General features: G+C 32.8%; 1 protein-coding gene across 1 annotated transcript; it reads left to right on the top strand.

Moving 5' to 3' along the window:
- The first annotated feature begins 1,956 nt into the window (after positions 1-1,956).
- Positions 1,957-3,487, top strand: LOC130941976 (major pollen allergen Ole e 10). Its single transcript, XM_057870637.1, has 4 exons — positions 1,957-2,138; positions 2,786-2,814; positions 2,914-3,148; positions 3,257-3,487. The coding sequence occupies exons 1-4, from the start codon at positions 2,084-2,086 to the stop codon at positions 3,280-3,282; spliced, it is 345 nt and encodes a 114-aa protein (XP_057726620.1). The 5' UTR covers positions 1,957-2,083; the 3' UTR covers positions 3,283-3,487.
- Positions 3,488-12,909: the final 9,422 nt, after the last annotated feature.

Below are 12,909 nucleotides of genomic sequence, written 5' to 3'. Positions count from 1 at the left end.
ACAAATTCTTTGCAAAGAAGTAAATGGTAGGTCTCAATATAAAATGGCCACAAAATAAAGGCCAATTCGACCTGCCAACTACAAAGGAATTAATAAACTAATTTTTTTTGAAAAATTAATTTGAATTGGTCTAATAGTTAATTTATTAGTCTTTTTAAGTAAGTGTTGGATATTTGAATCTCATTTTGTGTTTGTAACAATTCATTAGCCAGCGGTAAATCCTTAAATAAAATTCAGATCTACAACAAATAGTATTTGACCTGTTGAGTTAGAAGATATCGTGAGAAATAAAAAAAAAATTAGCGAAAAAAATAATATGAAACTATAGTTGAATGAAAATAACTCTTTAGATATGAAAACAATTTAAAATTCAGGTTATTTATTTATTGAGAACTAAATATTTAAGTTGTGGTTCAAAGAAAAAATTCAACCAAATTATGTAATTTAATATGAAAAATTCCTCTAAATAGTCTATTTATGCTCAATTATATTAAAATAACAGATAAAATGAATGTGGTTTAGAAGGTTGTATTATATATCTAATGTCTAGTTTTGAGTTTCTGACATGAAAAGCACATTTTGATCATATGATCTAACTGTTTTGGTATGCCTGATCATATGATCTAATTGAGTAGCAACCAAACCAAATGGTTTAGTTTGATTACATTTTAAAATGAATTGATTTCTCGAACCAAACCAAAATTCCAAACCAATTTGCTATAAATAGTCTATTGAGTTCATCCACCATACCTAAACTACTGCTATCTTAGAAATTCCAATTAACTCAGCTTACTAATCAAGTCTCATTCAACAAAGATTAATGATTTACAGGTTACAGTAATAGCAGTAAAGTATAATAATGTTTTTAGCAACAAGGACCATTCAACAACATTATAATAAAACGTTAAATGAATAATATAAAACAATGGTGGGGTCAATTTTACATTGTCACGCATAACGGTTCTCTTTCTCTAATAATTGCCCGTTTATGCAGCTAGAAAAGCAAGCATCCAAAAGACACCCTTCACTGCCATTGGCCACAACACATACACAGAAGTTGATGGCACTTCACGTGCATCCACAACTCCCTTTTCTTTTCTGTTCATAAAAGTTTGGGTTGATCTACATCTACTACACTATATTACCATAGAGGTAGTGACCAAATACATATACAAATAAAATTATTTTCAGTGAAAATATTAAATAGATTTCTAAGTTTTTATTGCAAGCATAATTAAATTTTTTGACTATTGAGAAAAAAAATAATAAATTATTTTATCCAGAGACATAAGCCTTTTATATTTTTTTTGATAACGCGAAACAATAATAGCAAATAAAAATAAAAAATATTGTCAAATTATTTATAGTTTTATTCAAAAAAAATAAAAAAAGAAAAATAACTGCAGTTTTCCGTTATTAAGCATAATTTATAAAAACTTCTTATAAACTATCTACTAAAAAATATTATGTACACATTAAAAATTAATTATTATATATGTGTATTATTTAATTAATTTTTAATATATATTTTATATTTTAATATATATTATGTTTGAATAATTGATTTTTAATATACTAGAAAACATGGCGGTGTTAAAATAGCCATAAAACTCGAACTCAGAATTCAGAAATACATTCTAAGTAACCCTTCATAACATGTACTCCTGTAGTCCTCTGCCAGCATTCCAGGTGCAGTTTGTCCACCTCCTTTCTTTTTTTAACTGTAGCCACCTTTTCCTCTTTGATGAGGTTCCTCACCATAACAAACTCTTATTAATAATTAATTAATTAATTAATTAAGTTGTCCAACGTCTCTGATGACTCTTAGTTAGCTGTTAATGTAGCCGTTATGCTGACCATGACCCTCTGCCTTTTCCCTTTTCACCCATCCCATTCCTATTTTCACTTATAAAGGCCCCTATCCTCTTACACTCTAAATTCTAACACACATACATATACCCACTTTCTTCTTTCTCTCTTCATCATTGACCTATAATTCTCTCACTTCAGTAGTAGCAGCATTTCACTTCAGAAAAAAAGTACATTACAAGCCAGCATTTACAGCATTATATAACAAATAACCATGGCTAAAGTTGCTGCTCTTCTTTCTCTCATGTTCTTATTGTCTATCACATCAAGTATGTGTCAGTGTAAAACTGCTAGTGTTTTCTTTTCTTAGATTTCTGTTCTGAATTTCGGTGGTGGTTGTTGTTGTTGTTGTTCATATGAATATTGAGAACGAATTTAACAAGTCATCAACATTGGTCTGTTTTCGTTTTTTTTTGGTTTTGTTATATTATTACAAGAATCTGTGTTCTTTGTGGGTTTATAATGCGTTTTCTGCATGGTTAAATTAAAGTTCACATTGTTTTCAACTCTAAATCTAAACACCTCAATGTGTTATGTTTAGTTGTGATTTCTCACCTAAACTTTCCAGATCTATGCAGGATTTTCTTTAATTCTTGCCTTAAAAATTCATAGTGTATTAATGGATTAGTGAAGCATCATTGAGTAGCATATGCAGCTAGATACTATTAGATCTATTAGAGATACTGTAGTGTTAGATAGGTTTTGGAATTAATTACTATTTGGTTATTTTCCTATTTATCTTTAGTAAAAAATTCATTTTCTTTTATATTTTTCCCTCTAAATTATTTTTTATCTTCCTTTGTTACTATAAATTTCAACATCAACAAGTCAAATTATCACTCTTTGTGGAGTTCAAATTATACACTAACAAGACTTAATAATAGTTTCATTTCTTATTTTTCTTTGATTTGTGCAGGTATGAATGTGATCAAGGCTAATGGGCAGGTAAACCGTAACAAAATTCCTTCAACTAAGTAAAAAAAAAAATGTAGACTTGTTACTAAAAATGATATTTTGACCTAATTAATTAAGTGAACTTGACAGAAAACATGGTGTGTGGCTAAACCTTCATCAGATCAAGCAACACTTTTGTCCAACATCAACTATGCATGCTCTCAAGTTGATTGCAAGATTCTGCAGAAAGGGTGTCCCTGTTCTACCCCTGAAAGTCTCATCAACCGTGCATCCATAGCCATGAATCTCTATTACCAATCAAGGGGAAGGAACCATTGGAACTGTGATTTCAGAGCCTCTGGCCTAGTTGTTGTTACTGACCCTAGTAAGTTATACTTTTACTTTATGGGTGGAAACATAATTTTATGAAAAATTGATAATATAAGATCATGCTCTCTTCTTATTTATTTATTTATTTATTTATTAATTGCAGGTTATGGTAACTGCATTTATGCATAGAAATGGAGTTTACCGAAGTATACGCCTTGGTTTATATTTATACATAGGCAAAATTTGGTAGTGGATTCCGGTGTAGTGCTGTAATCTTCTTCTTGTTCTAGTAAATGTTCTTGTATCTTTATTATGTTGCCATTCTCAACCAGTGGATGGATATTTAGCCATATATATACGCGGCATTATATTTATGAAATCAAATTTTGCCTTCTCTTGATTTTTAAATTTTGTTTATAAATTTATAGATATCCGATGTAGTAATAAAATGAAAGAGGAAAGAATTTTTTATTGAATTGCGGGTTAAATAAAGGATCAACAAAGAGGGAATGGATGAGGCAAAGTTGTTAAAAAGACACATTAAAGGGGATTTTTTATGCTCTCTTTTATACACTTTTAACACATTAAATAATTATATATTAACTAATTTATAGTTAAAAATTGGATTAAAAATTAAGGGTGAATGCTACCATGCACTCTCTATGATATATATAATGTTTATAATTACAATTAAGTTGAATATTAATAATAATAATTAGGTATATATTCTCTACTTTTCTTTCTCTCTCGTGATTACTTAAATTTAGTGTAGCACTACAAGTTTGGTGGTGGTGGTGGCTGTTCACAAACCCATCAACAAGGTGCATATGTATTCAGCAGTTCGTTACAGGTGACAACATTTGTGCTACCGAGATATGGAGAATCTCTGCTATATAGACACAACTCCTTCCCAACTTACACCCACTGCGTCTCCTCCACCCTCTTCTGTATGGTGATAACATCCTCGTAGTTCATTATCCGCAAAATTTTTGTCCCATGAAAATGATTAAATTCTTGTGCATAATTGTCACCTCATCTTACAAATTCTATTGTCTGCAGTTGAATTCGACTTGATCTCTACCTCATTGACAACAATGTTTTTAATCTCATGAGGATCCGAATCTACCATTCCTTGAAATTTGTATTTGACATCATCAACAACAATGTCTTTAACTTTGTTTATGACTTGAAGATCTAAAGAATCTTTCCAAATATCTTTATGACTTCTATCATCACAGACCATAACTTCTCCTCTACCTTCAAGTTCATCAATTGCATTCGTAAAGATCTCTTCCACTTCATAAAACTCATCTGGTGAATCACCTTCGATATATATCTTTTTATTTTAGAGAGAGTACGATAGAATTCACCAAAATTAAGACAATATTTAACCTATTTATAGTTAAAATTTGGATAAAAGAATTTTTAGAAGACGCATTAAATATATTTTAAAGTTACACAAGTAACTTTAAATTTATAATCTATAAAAAATTGAGAAAATAATTTCCATCGACAACCCTATATATAAAATGGAAAGGTGAAAAAGATTTGTGTTCAATTTTCTGTTTTAAAATATCCTTAATCATATATAATTTATAAGGAACATATTTTTTTGCTACTACCAATATTTGAATCTTAGATATCTTAATTTGAGTTATAAATTACTTGTCATCTCAATCAATTTGATTTTTATTAATTTTATACATAACAAATAAAATAGTGAATTAATAAAAGCGTTAGTATCTACTAATACACTAATAATAATAAAATAAGAGGTGATATTAAAGATATGACAGATTTCAATGTACGTATGTATATCCTTACAAGATGTAAAAAATTCAATGTTGTAATCATTGTTGTAAAATAAAGGATATATATATAATAAAGATGTATAAATAGAAGACTCTATTATTAATATAATTAGCTCAATAATTATTATATATATATAATAATATTATATGTTGTATTGTGTATATATATACAAAGATAAGAAAAAGTATTAAAAATAAAGAGAGGGAGATTTGCATTTGATACTATCTCAATATAATAAAGATGGTTAATAATGCTATTAATATTATATGTAAAGAATAATAAAAAATAGAATTTAAAATACTTATAAAATAAAAGAAGAGAAAGAATTGTAGTAGAAATATAAAGAGAAGGGTATTTGATTGCAGCATAAAAGAGAGGTATTTGTAAGAAGTGAGAGAGAGATAAATTTGTTTATTGCTTTTCACTGTGTATATTCCTTTTGCTCGTACATCCTTTTATAGGCATACAAAACTTGCTTTTTCAAACCTCATTAATGTTCTTCAATATAAAAACTTGTTCCTCTTAGTATAGGAAAGATGGATTGCTCATTAATGGACATCCATTCTTATCCATAGTATCCACGTCATAACACTCCCCCTTGGATGTCCATTTAGGATTATTGCCCCGTTAAAACCTTACTAAAGAAAAACCCAGTGGGAAAAAAAACCTTAGTGAAGGAAAAAGAGTACAATATCCTTTAGTGATGGGGACTGCCTCATTAAAAACCTTGTCAAGAAAAACCCAATGGGAAAAAACCTGACCAAGGGAAAAAGAGTACAGTCTCCCCCTCTTGCCGACATCATATAATGTCTCGAAATCGGCGCATCCCAATCTCATGTACTAATCTTTCAAAGGAGGATTTCGGGAGTGACTTTGTGAATAAATCTGCCAGATTGTCACTTGAACGGATCTGTTGGACATCAATTGTCCCTTGATTTTGAAGATCATGAGTGAAGAAGAATTTGGGAGAAATATGCTTTGTTCTATCACCTTTGATGTATCCTCCCTTAAGTTGAGCAATGCATGCTGTATTATCTTCAAACAGGACAGTTGGAGCTATCTTATGATCAATCAGTCCACATGATGACATAATATATTGAATCAAACTCCTCAGCCAAAAACACTCGCGACTAGCTTCATGAATCGCCAGTATTTCAGCATGATTAGAGGATGTTGCAGCAATCGTCTGTTTTGTGGACCTCCAAGATATAGCAGTACCACCATATGTGAACAGGTATCCTGTTTGAGATCTCCCTTTATGTGGATCAGACAAGTATCCGGCATCTGCATAGCCAACTAATTGTGATTTGGACCCATAGGGATAAAACAATCCCATATCAACCGTTCCATGAAGATATCGAAAAATTTGTTTGATTCCACTCCAATGTCTTCTGGTTGGAGAGGAACTATACCTTGCTAGTAAATTCACCGCGAATGATATGTCAGGTCGCGTATTATTAGCAAGATACATTAGTGCTCCAATGGCACTAAGATATGGTACTTCAGGACCAAGGATATCTTCATTTTCTTCTTTAGGACGGAATTGATCCTTTTTCACATCCAAAGATCTTACGATCATTGGGGTACTTAATGGATGTGACTTATCCATATAAAATCTCTTCAAGATCTTTTCTGTGTATGTTGTTTGATGAATAAAGATCCCGTCTTTTATATGCTCGATCTGCAGGCCGAGACAAAATTTAGTCTTTCCAAGATCTTTCATCTCAAACTCTTCTTTTAGAGTTTTTATAATTGTTGGAATCTCTTCAGGAGTCCCAATGATATTTAAATCATCAACGTACACAGCAATTATAACGAATCCAGATACAGATTTCTTTATGAAAACACATGGGCAGATATCATCATTCTTGAATCCGTTTTTGGCCAGATACTCAGTAAGACGATTATACCACATTCGTCCAGATTGCTTTAGACCATATAAAGATCTTTGCAATTTGACTGAGTATAACCCTTGCGAATATTCACTGGATGGTTTAGATATCTTTAATCCTTCAGGGACTTTCATATAGATATCCCGATCTAATGAGCCGTATAAATAGGCTGTTACCACATCCATTAAATGCATATGCAGTTTATGATATGCAGATAAGCTGACCAAATAACGCAAAGTTATCGCATCCACTACAGGGGAATACGTTTCTTCATAATCTATACCGGGCCTTTGTGAAAAACCTTGTGCCACAAGTCGGGCTTTGTAGCGCACGACTTCATTTTTCTCATTTCGTTTTCTCACAAATACCCATTTGTATCCAACAGGTTTTACATCTTCAGGTGTACGGACTACAGGTCCAAAGACTTCACGTTTTGCAAGTGAGTCTAATTCAGCCTTCATGGCTTCTTTCCATTTTGGCCAATCATTCCTTTGTCGACATTCTTCGACTGATCTTGGCTCAAGATCCTTACTTTCTTGCATGATATCTACTGCCACATTATATGCAAATATTTCATTGACAATTGTCTTGTTTCGGTCCCATTTCTCTCCTGTAAAGACATAATTTATTGAGATCTCATCATTTTCACAATTTTCAGGTACCTGAACGTCTTCTGGCGTTATATCAGAATTTTGGACAACTGCTGGTGTCTTTACTATGTCTTTTTCAACAGGAATCGTATTTACCTCTTTTCTCTTTCGAGGATTTTTATCTTTGGAACCGACAGGCCTGCCACGCTTCTGGCGTGTATTTGCTTCCGTGGCTATTTGTCCTACTGGGACATCAATTCGAATTGGGGCATTTTCCGCCCTGCCACGCTTCTGGCGTGAATTTGCTTCAGTGGCTACTTGTCCTACTGGGACGTCAATTCGAATTGAGGCATTTTCCGCTGGTATGTAAGATTTGGTTATCCTCTTTGTATCGGAAAATGCATCTGGCAATTCATTTGCTATTCTTTGCAAATGTATAATCTTTTGAACTTCTAGTTCACATTGCCCTGATCGAGGATCTAAATGCATCAACGATGATGCATTCCAATTAAGTTCCTTTTCAGGAAGCTTATTCTCTCCCCCTAATGTTGGAAATTTTGATTCATCAAAATGACAATCCGCAAACCGGGCTTTAAACACATCACCAGTTTGTATCTCAAGATACCTCACTATAGAGGGAGAATCATATCCAACATATATCCCCAATTTTCTTTGGGGTCCCATTTTGGTGCGATTAGGTGGTGCAATGGGAACATATATTGCACACCCAAATATTCTTAAATGGGAAACATTTGGCTGCTGGCCAAAAGCTAATTGCATAGGAGAGAATTGATGATAACTCGTTGGCCTCAAACGAATAAGTGCTGCGGCATGTAAAATAGCATGCCCCCAAACCGAGGTTGGGAGATTTGTTCTCATAAGCAAGGGTCTAGCAATTAATTGGAGGCGCTTAATAAGTGATTCTGCTAACCCATTTTGTGTGTGAACATAAGCTACTGGATGTTCAACACTTATTCCATTAGCCATACAATAAGCATCAAAAGCTTGGGAAGTAAATTCACCAGCATTATCAAGACGAATTGCTTTAATTGGATTTTCTGGAAATTGTGCTTTTAATCGAATAATTTGAGCCAGTAATCTTGCAAACGCCAGGTTGCGAGAAGATAATAAGCACACATGTGACCATCTCGAAGATGCGTCTATCAGGACCATAAAATATCTAAAAGATCCACATGGTGGATGAATAGGTCCACATATATCACCTTGAATCCTTTCTAGGAATTCAGGAGACTCAAATCCAATCTTTACTGGTGATGGCCTTAAAATTAACTTTCCTTGAGAACATGCAGCACAACAAAATTCACTAGTTTTAAGAATCTTCTGGTTCTTTAGTGAATGTCCATGAGAGTTTTCAATAATTCTCCTCATCATGGTTGTTCCCGGATGACCCAATCGGTCGTGCCAAGTTATGAACTCATTTGAGCTAGTAAACTTCTGGTTTACAGTGGCATGTGATTCAATTGCACTAATCTTGGTATAATACAACCCAGATGAAAGTGAGGGTAATTTTTCTAATATAACTTTCTTATTTGAATCATGAGTTGTGATACATAAATACTCATGATTTCCCTCATTCATCGTCTCAACATGATATCCATTTCGGCGAATATCTTTGAAACTCAACAAGTTTCTCAGAGACTTGGTAGATAATAGTGCATTATTTATTATAAATTTTGTTCCTCCAGGAAACAAAATTATAGCTCTTCCGGAGCCTTCTATCACATTGCCTGAGCCAATAATAGTATTAACATATTCCTCTTTTGGCACAAGATGGGTAAAATATATATCACTTTTGAGAATAGTGTGCGAACTTGCACTATCCGCAAGGCATACATCTTCATTACATATCCTTGCCATTCTTCAAAAACAAATAATAAAGTGAGTAATATGCACAGTTAAATTGAATACTTGATCAGAATTATTTTTCTAAGAAACACTGTACATAAAATAATGTCATATACTAAAATTTTATTTTAAAATTTGACACATTTAATAATTTCAAAATTCATATTAATATTTCATTTTTTATGTACATCACATTTGAAACTTGAATACATAAATAAAACTTAACAATAAGTTCTTTACATTATTTATTTACATATATACTTCACAATCCCACATATTAAACTATTCCATCATTGATCAAATGACCAATATTTCCTTCAGGATCCTCAAAGAAATCAGATACATCATAATGAGTGGTGGAGTTCTCAGCATCATTTGAAACAAAATTCGTTTCCTTTCCTTTGTCGTTCTTTTTCAAAGATGCCTGGTAAAGATCGACTAGGTGCCTTGGAGTACGACAGGTACGTGACCAATGGCCCTTTCCACCACAACGGAAACACTTCTCCTCGGTTGATTTATTCTGCCCGATATTCCTTTCTTTGTCCCACTTCTGGTGAGATCCTCTCTTTTGAACATAATTCTTTTTCCTTCCATAATTTTTCTTGTTATTAAAAGCTTGCCATTTACCTCTTCTGGGGTAATGATTTGCCGCATTTACTTCAGGAAATGGGGCGGCGCCAACTGGGCGCGCTTCATGATTTTTCAATAACAACTCATTGTTGCGTTCGGCAACAAGAAGGCAAGAAATTAACTCAGAATATTTTTTAAACCCTTTTTCTCGATACTGCTGCTGCAGGAGCACATTCGAGGCATGGAAGGTTGAGAAAGTTTTCTCCAACATATCATGATCAGTTATTTTTTCCCCACACAATTTCATTCGTGAGGTGATTCGAAACATTGCAGAATTATATTCATTTATAGATTTAAAATCTTGTAAACGCAAATGCGTCCATTCATACCGGGCTTGAGGAAGTATCACCGTTTTCTGATGATTGTACCTTTCTTCAAGGTCTTTCCAAAGATCTGCAGGATCTTTTAATGTAAGATATTCATTTTTCAATCCTTCGTCAAGATGACGACGGAGAAAAATCATGGCTTTAGCTTTATCCTTCTGGGATGCATTATTCTCAGCTTTAATGGTATCTCCAAGATCCATTGAATCAAGATGGATTTCAGCATCTAATATCCATGATAAATAATTGTTTCCAGATATATCGAGAGCATTGAATTCAAGATGAGAGAGCTTCGACATAATGAAAAATTATTACCTGAGTCTTCCTAAAAATTTGATCAGAGTCTCGTGCTGATAACGTGTTGTAAAATAAAGGATATATATATAATAAAGATGTATAAATAGAAGACTCTATTATTAATATAATTAGCTCAATAATTATTATATATATATAATAATATTATATGTTGTATTGTGTATATATATACAAAGATAAGAAAAAGTATTAAAAATAAAGAGAGGGAGATTTGCATTTGATACTATCTCAATATAATAAAGATGGTTAATAATGCTATTAATATTATATGTAAAGAATAATAAAAAATAGAATTTAAAATACTTATAAAATAAAAGAAGAGAAAGAATTGTAGTAGAAATATAAAGAGAAGGGTATTTGATTGCAGCATAAAAGAGAGGTATTTGTAAGAAGTGAGAGAGAGATAAATTTGTTTATTGCTTTTCACTGTGTATATTCCTTTTGCTCGTACATCCTTTTATAGGCATACAAAACTTGCTTTTTCAAACCTCATTAATGTTCTTCAATATAAAAACTTGTTCCTCTCAGTATAGGAAAGATGGATTGCTCATTAATGGACATCCATTCTTATCCATAGTATCCACGTCATAACAATCATATAATAATCAATTCTAATTCTCTCATCTAGCTATAAACTCACTCTCTCCTTCTCACATACACCTGACCCACTGGTATCATTTATAAGATATCAGCACTATATCAATAGCAGAAACGTTTCGAGCTATGGCTAATCTAACACCAGCAAGTGCAAGTGCAGCTGTTAATCAAGTAGCAGTAGTACATAGTTTCTCGATTCCAATTTCAATTAAGCTAGATGATGAAAACTATTTTTCTTGAAAAGATCAAGCTGAAGCTTCAATTGAAGCTCATGAGCTCATGAATTTTGTTAATGGAATAAATGTTCCAAGACAGTTTCATTCAGAAGAAGATGAGAAAAATGGTGTAATAGTGGCAAAATTCAAGATATGGAAGAGACAAGATTCTTTAATTTCTTGAAAACTTGGCTTTTAGCTTCAATGACTCCATCATTTGCAGCAAGAATGGCAGGATGTTCAACTTCTCATCAGATTTGGCAGAGACTTCAGATTTTCTTTGTTGCACAAATGAAAGCCAAGGTCAGTTAAAAGCAAAACTCAGTAATACATAGAAGGTTGGTTTAATGGCAAATTACTCGTTAGAGATAAAGAAAAATGTACATGCATTGATCTCAGTAGGAGCTCAAATTGATGAATCGGCTCATGTTGAAGCAATTCTTGAAGGACTTTCTGAAGAGTTCATCTCTTTTATCACATCAATCAATACTAGAGACACGTCTGTCCAAATTGGCACTAGAAGCAATGTTGATGGCACAAGAAAAATGAATAGAGAAGTTTAAGAAACCAGAATTAATGATGACTAATGTAGCACAATTTCATCCAACTCAATAATGAAGGTATAATTCTGAATCTGCTTATAATAGTAGAAGAGGAAATAGAAATTTTTTCCAAAGCAATAGAGGAGGCTTCATGCAAAAAGGAAGAGGATATGACAGAATGAACTTTGGCCGAGCGAATTCACATCGAATAGTTTGTCATGTCTGTGAAAGAGCAGGTCATACTACCCATGATTGTTAGTACAGATACAAAAATAACAGTACAACAGTGGAAGTGAAAGTACTTAGCCACATGGAAGAACCAGTGCCAATCTTGCTACAAGCAACATTCTTGTAGACCAAGCTACCATCTATGACCCAAACCGGTATTTGGATTCTAGTGCAACACACCATATGACTCCAGACAGGAGCAACTTCTAAGAATTTACAAGCTACAATGGCAATGAGCAATTAATTGTGGGTGATGGTAATGCTTTAGAAATAACTAATATTAAAATTAAAGTTCCCTTTTAAAACCATTTTCTTCTAAACACACCTTTACACTGAATAAACTGCTACATGTTCTCTAATTACCAAGAATCTTTTAAGTGTCCATAAATTTGTTTGTGATAATCATGTATGGCTTGAGTTTCTTCCTAATAAATGTTTGGTAAAATGTCAGGATTCCAAGGAACTACATCTCCAAGGAATAGTTAATCAAGGATTGTACAGCTTTGGTCAAGCTAATGCACAAAGAATAAGCCTAGCTGTACTCATTATCAATGTGCTGAAACTATCAAATTACAAGCTTTGGCACATGAGATTAGGCCACCCTCTTCTCAAATTCTATCTAGAATTCTCAAAGATTGTAATATATCCTATCAAATTCCCTCCTCTCACTATAAGAAAGTCATCGAAAACCGGCGAATTTTTCAAATAAATCCGACGATAACAAGTTTATCATTGGATTTACAGGCAGAAGTCATCCAATGGTATAAACCTCGCCGAAAAGTACTTACTGTCAGATTTTTTTAGTC

The sequence above is a fragment of the Arachis stenosperma genome, chromosome 7 (genome assembly GCF_014773155.1).
Source record: "Arachis stenosperma cultivar V10309 chromosome 7, arast.V10309.gnm1.PFL2, whole genome shotgun sequence".
Classification (NCBI taxonomy): Eukaryota; Viridiplantae; Streptophyta; class Magnoliopsida; order Fabales; family Fabaceae; genus Arachis; species Arachis stenosperma.
The sequence above is the reverse complement of the archived record's forward strand: the minus strand, read 5'-3'. Positions and strand labels throughout refer to the sequence as shown.

What these genes read in the sequence shown, in the direction of transcription:
- LOC130941976 (XM_057870637.1), top strand. Translation starts at nt 2,084, where the DNA reads ATGGCTAAAGTTGCTGCTCTTCTTTCTCTCATGTTCTTATTGTCTATC. An exon ending in CTTATTGTCTATCACATCAA is followed by an intron (nt 2,139 to 2,785) that starts GTATGTGTCAGT and finishes TGATTTGTGCAG; the next exon opens with GTATGAATGTGATCAAGGCT. An exon ending in TGATCAAGGCTAATGGGCAG is followed by an intron (nt 2,815 to 2,913) that starts GTAAACCGTAAC and finishes TGAACTTGACAG; the next exon opens with AAAACATGGTGTGTGGCTAA.